Here is a 6,695-nt window from a genome sequence, read left to right as displayed (position 1 = left end):
CTAGGAGGTAGGAGGCACTTAGGACTCAAATGTCCTAAATGTACCTTAGATGAAATGCCCTACAGTGGGGAAAGGGAATTTGTAGAGCCCACCTCCAGCTGAAAGACAGGGCATTAAAACCCCTGTGTGATGGAGTTGCCATCCCACAGTCAAAACTCTAACACATAATTGTTCCTGTTTGAAAGAACTTCAGGGACAAAAATGAAGAAGAGCCTGAAGAAAATTAGGTCCAGCAACAGACCCAAAGTAGGATTTAGCTCAAGGGGAGGCTCCAAGGGCTGACATTATTACTAAGGCTATGGAGTCCTCACATAAGGGACCTGTCATGACTGCCCTCTGAAAGACCCAACAAGCAGTTGAAAGAGTCAGATGCAGATATTTACACAAAATCAACGGACAGACACTCCTGACCCTTGTGGTTGAATTAGGGAACAGCTGGAAGAGGTTAAGGAGGAGGACAAGACTGTAGGAGGATCCCCAGTCCCAATTAACCTTGACCCCCTAGATCTTTCAGACACTGGACCACCAACCAGGCTACATACACTAGTTGATATGAGGCCCCCATCACATATACAGCAGAGGACTGCCGGGTCTGAGTTCAGTCAGAGAAGATGCATCTAATCCTCAAGAGACTGGAGGCACCAGGGAGTTTAGAGATTTGGTGGGGTTGTGGGTGGGGGACATGGGGACATCCTCTTGGAGCTAGGGGGCTGGGGAGGAGCTATGCGATGGGTAACAAGAAGAGGGTGAGCTGGGATGGGAATAAAATCTGGAGTGTAAAAAATTAAATAAATTTAAAAAAGGAAAGGGAGGTAGTACACAGCAATAAAGAACCTTTCATAAAAATGAAAAAAGATAATGCTTTAAAATGTAGCCCTTATTTTGAAAACATTGATTTAAGTCTATTTTCTCATTTGATCATACTGACTCACTAGTACTTTGCTTTCTCTAGACGGTGGTTGAATTTGTTTAATGCAGATGAATGATGGAAAACACGTTCTTGTACTCACCTTGTACCTACTTTCATGACTTATTACTATGTTATAATTTATTATTGCTATATTAAAATGAGATCAAGAATCTCTCCATTCTTTGCTTCTTCATAAAGCCTCATATAAAGCAGATCATTTGAGGATGATGTTTCTAAGCTAAATAAGCAAAACAGATTTAACACAGAAAAGGTTTGGAATTTGAGAAGAGGAAATGGCAATTCTTGGGGAAATAGTAATTCTCAGAATTGTCCTGTTGCTCTCTCACAAACCCCATGCCTAGTTCCTAATTCATCTGAGTTATGTTGTTTACATTTAAAAACATGTAATTACAGGAAAGGCACATTGTGAAAGTTGATGATCAGGGAATCAGCTTCCCATTGGATTTCTCCCTGCCCTACTGTTGATAGTTTATAAGACTAAGATGGTATCTCCCAAAGGGTGCAATTTCCCTGAAGGCCCACTATTTTCACATGTTTCATGGGTTTTACTCAGTGTTGTGGTAGAATCTAATGATAAGGAAGGAGAATGAGCGAGCCTGTGAGTTATATCCTCATTGGATATAAGAAGGTGCATGTGCTTAACCTATTCTCATTAATATTTTTTTCTGATAACAACTGGAGCCTCCTGGGGGCTAGGGGAGTCCCTGAGAGGGCTCATGGATGTAAGTCTGCTTGGTTGGGATGAGCTACACAACCGAAATCTTTTATGGAAAATGATAAGGGTGGTTCCTTAATGGATAAGAGGGAGGGTGACTCAGCCTACACTCCTTACTCTGTGTACCCAGAATGATAGGGGATGAACATTATGTTCTGTTCCAAGGAAAATTGTAAGAAGACAGAAAGTAGGAAAATAATGACACTGGTACCAAGGAGATTGAAGAGAGATGAAATGTGAGATAAAATATAATAGTCAATAAAGGAGACAGGGTGGAAAATTGCAAATTGTAATATAAATAGATTTTTGAGTGAAAGATAAGTGCCGAGATGGGTGAAGCCATGAAGTTCAGGACGGTATGGAGAAATGCGTTGAAGATCTAAGATTCTACAATATGTGACAGAGCATCTAATCTATTTTGTGACATTTTAGAAGATCTATTTTGACATGATAAAAAAGAAAAAGGGGAAGAAAGGCATCACACTTAAACGCTACAAAATCAGCATCATTTTCTTCTTCATTGTGAGACTGTGAATGGACTGACAACAGAATTTGTATCAGTAAGTCCCTAAGGAAGGTCTATTTCTAATATTTAGACATTGATTAAATAATAAAGAGGAGCAGCATGTCATCTGAAACTTTTTGAGAACATGAAATAACTAGGGTTTGGCTAGAAATGCCATCTCGTACTAGTCTATATCTCATAATATGCCTGAAACCCCAACCAGGTGGTGACAGACTAGAGGTGGTCATATATTTGTTTACAGGCATTTTCTATCTCTCTTGGATTTCAGTTAAATTTACTGATTTGAAAAGTTCTATCACTGTTTGTGTGGGTATCTTCTCATCTCTTCTGAAGAACATCTCTTTGTCTTTTCTTTGCCCCAGCATGCTTGATAGCTACGGGTTATGTGAACTGGATCTTCAGAGCTCACAGATTAATGGGAGCATAATTGACATTGTAGAAGAGAAAAGGAACATAGATGAAATCGTGAAACCCTCAACAAAACCACAACTATTGTTCGATACTCTTCTTGAACATGAATGACTAATAAGGATAAGGACAAGTATGGTTTATATGAAACAAATTGGGTTGCATTATTATATTGTTATATTTATGAAAGAGAAGTAACAGACTTCACCATTTCTTAGATACTACTGTCTTTCTCAAAGACAAGGACTTACTCTGTCTTTCTTCCTGACCACTTCTTCTCTTTCACATTCATTTCTACATGTATATTGACATCTGAATTTGACTGGACTTTGAAGAAGTAATAACATACTAAGCACATGAGATAATTTTAACTGATTACACTGACAATAGGGATGCAGGAAGAAATGAAAACAAAAGAATAAACATTGGAAATTATAAGTCTTCTCTCTTTTCAGATCTTTCCTGATTTCTGGATTTCCTTTATTAACTAAAGAAAGTCTGACAACATGTGAATGAAAAGATGTGAAATGACAAAGTCATTCCAAATGAATAGGAATGTACTTCAGGAAGATGTAACAAGTGCAGAGGAAAGCTGCATCCCAATGAAGCAAAGCCTTTGTGGTAAATACAGTGCAAACATCCATCTGCTATCTGAGATTTTAGAGGACAACTTTTAGAGTTAAAAGATAAAAGCCACGAGTACTAGCCTTGAATACCTAAACCTTTTGTGACTGACTGCCTGTGTTAGAGACAGTCCCCTTAATGAATCACTTATCTCTGAGGCTTTGATGTTGTGTTTAGTTCCTCTGTCTCTTTAGATACCGCATAAAAATGATAACAAAGGGAAAACTGTTTTGATAGGAAAGGGAGATTATTACAAACTGTGACATTTTAGTGGAATTTTGAGAGACAAAGTAACCAGGAGATCACTGTATCTCACGCTACGAGGAAGGACTGCAGGGGAGGAGAAGAATAGTCTTCTTGAGATGACATACCAGTGATAACCAATTCAGGATAAGAATGAGGGAAAGAAAGGGTGAAAAGGTTAGACAAAGTAGAGGGATGTGAACCAAAGTGAATATCTTCCAACATGACAACCATTCAAGCCATTCTGCATACATCCTTCTTTTTATCATGAAGCTCAGACCATGGTAGCCTATCCCTTTATCCCAGAGGAAATTTGAAAAATATTATCTAGTAATGGCAAGTAACAGCTATTAATTTTGTTGTCGTGTTTCAGAAGGAAGGCCTTGTTTTTATTTAGTATGAATAGCATAAAAACAAGCCTTTCTACATTTTCAGAGGGTAAATTTTCATATTCTTGGTAGAAAGTTGTATGGATTCATACTTGCAAGAGCAATTGGTTCCATAATTTAGAACAAGCAACATGGAGGTACTCATACATATACATATATACCCCTCACACACACTCATACACACAAATACATAGTATAAAAAAACAAATAACTCAGTGAAGAAAAAACTTCAATCTTATTATAAGATATAATATAAAAGTATTTGTCAGGGAACTGAACTCACACACAAAGAGAGAAGCATTATGTTGAGGTAGTACAATATAGATTTCAAAGGACAATAATATATGATTGCAAGAATAGAAGAAATGAATTACTATTAATAGAATCTACCTTATGAACATGAAAGAAAGTAAGATGGAAAACTTAAGGAAAAAGATTAATCAAAAAGTCAAAAGTCCAATTAGTAACATTGCTGTGAAAAATGGTAGGGAGAAAAATGTGTGCCATGACACCTAGCTTTTGTGTGAGTTCTGAGAAAGAATACAGGTTCATGTGCTAGTAAAGCAATGACTTCCGACTGAGCCCTCTTTCTTCTCCCAAGTTCAAGGACCTGTGAGAAATATTCTAACAAATACATTCACAATCTTCATGTTTAAAAAATTGTGTGGTTTTATGGTGTATAACTTTAATCCCAATACTCAGGAGGTAGAAGCAGGTTGATCTCTGTGAATTCTCTAGCAACCTGCTGTACAGGGTGAATTCCATTAGAGCCAGGGCTACATAGTGAGACTTTATTTAGTTCCCCACCCCAAATTCTCTTATTCACTCATCACAGAATCAATGAAAACATGTAAATGAAGCAGCATCTTTATGAAATGTAAGAATGGCAGGAATAAAAAGTCTAGATAAAAAATACTAGAAAGAAATAATGAAAATTAAAGGGAGTCACACAGGCTGTCACATGATGAACTTCTCATTTAAGGTGGAAACAAATATGTTTTTCATTCATTAGGTACATGTAGATAAAAAATGAAAATATTCGACTTGCAAAGACTGAGAATGTCTGCTACATATACTTATATTATTTGGTGATTTATTCAATACATACAGAAAAGTTGATGAAAATCAGGAACAAAAATAGCTATCAAAACTTGGAAAAGAAAGAAAGATGGATGGCACACTGAAGCGGAAGAAGTTTCATATTTTGTAGTAAAAGGCCATGCAAACACATGTATATTAGTATAGTATTCAGAGGCATAGAAGTATTGAGCTAAAATATGTAACTAAAACTACATGAAGGTAAACAATTTTTGGACAATGAGCACCCTTTTTATTACATATGGTATAATGGTATACTTATTAATATGTTATATCATATTATTATTTTGTGTTGTTTACATGCATGTAAGTCAGTGTTTGTATGAGTGGATGTAGGATTATATCAATCACTTTCACACTCATCCTGGCTAAGTTTAGTGGCCTTAAAAGAACACCATTACTAAAAGAACAAAATTACCTTTATTGGTGCTTAAGGTTAAAAAATAAATTTTCAAACCAGTGACTAACCATTCTTAAGGTGAAGAATCTGAGATATGCTTATGCCTTGGCATTGTTCCCTTTTCCAACTCTGATCTCTCCTCTTTACAGGTAATGTAGACAATGACTTATGGCCACTAAAAACAAAACAGAAGTGACTGAATTTGTGTTGTTGGGATTGTCCAGCAGGCCCGAGATGCAGCCAGTTATTTTTGGAGTTGTCCTTATCATGTACCTGATAGCAGTTTTGGGTAATACCCTACTAGTACTTGTTGCTTGTTCAGACCCCAAGCTTCAGACCCCTATGTACTTCCTTCTCAGCCAACTTTCCTTGATTGATATATCTTTGACAACCATTACTGTTCCTCAAATGCTGGTGCACACACTCTCCGTGGATCGAAGCATTTCCTATAACTGTTGCATGACACAATTATTTTTCTTTATGGCAGTGGGCAGCATGGAAGGCCACTTACTGGCTGCCATGGCATATGACCGCTATGTTGCCATCTGTGACCCTTTAAGATACTCTGCCATTATCAGCCATAGCCTCTGTCTGAGAATAACATTGACCTCTTGGGTAGTGGTCAGCCTTAACAGTCTCCTGTACAGTGTGTTGGTTACCCGTTTAACCTTCTGTGGAAACCAGGTCACCCACTTCTTCTGTGACATCACTCCACTCTTGAAGCTCTCCTGTACTCGACCAGTGGTCAATGAAATGTTAATCTTCACTGAGGGTGTAGCTGTGGTGGGCAGTCCCTTCTTGTTCATTTGGGGTTCTTACATTCGAATAGGTATTGCCATAGCCCACATGCACTCTTTTGCTGCCCTGAGGAAAGCCCTGTCCACTTGTGGCTCCCACATTCTGGTTGTGCTGCTCCTTTTTGGCTCTTTGGCTAGAATGTACCTTAAGCCATCATCCAGCTATGATTTAGACCAAGATCGCCAGGTTGCCGTCTTCTACACGCTCATCTCCCCTATGTTAAATCCAATAATCTACAGCCTTAGGAACAAAGATGTTAAAGGAGCAATATGGAAGCTTTTTAGGAAACTCTGTACTTCAGAATGGCTCTCAGACAAAGAATGAGAAAGAAATTCATGAGAACCAAGGATTAATCTGAAACCACTTCAAAGCACTGATGTGTACTCTTAATAAAGGACATGAGTCATATCTCTGTAGAACAATATTTGCTGTCAGATTTCTCATTGTTGGATTAGTAAGAAAGTGACTTCATGAATAATTGATTCTAGGCCCTTTTCTCATTGGAATTGTTAAGATATTTTAAGATCACTAAACCTAAATATCTTTTGTCTATAGGATATGAA

At 37.6% G+C, this 6,695-nt stretch overlaps 1 protein-coding gene across 1 annotated transcript; it reads left to right on the top strand.

The window, feature by feature from the left end:
- Nucleotides 1–5,502: 5,502 nt before the first annotated feature.
- Or12k7b (olfactory receptor family 12 subfamily K member 7B) lies at nt 5,503–6,456 on the top strand. Its single transcript, NM_001000390.1, has one exon. The coding sequence runs from the start codon at nt 5,503–5,505 to the stop codon at nt 6,454–6,456; it is 954 nt and encodes a 317-aa protein (NP_001000390.1).
- Nucleotides 6,457–6,695: the final 239 nt, after the last annotated feature.

This window comes from Rattus norvegicus, chromosome 3 (assembly GCF_036323735.1).
Source record: "Rattus norvegicus strain BN/NHsdMcwi chromosome 3, GRCr8, whole genome shotgun sequence".
Lineage (NCBI taxonomy): Eukaryota > Metazoa > Chordata > Mammalia > Rodentia > Muridae > Rattus > Rattus norvegicus.
This window is presented reverse-complemented; position numbering and strand designations above follow the sequence as displayed.

Excerpts from the sequence above, each read along its gene's own strand:
- Or12k7b (NM_001000390.1), top strand. The coding sequence starts at position 5,503 with ATGGCCACTAAAAACAAAACAGAAGTGACTGAATTTGTGTTGTTGGGA.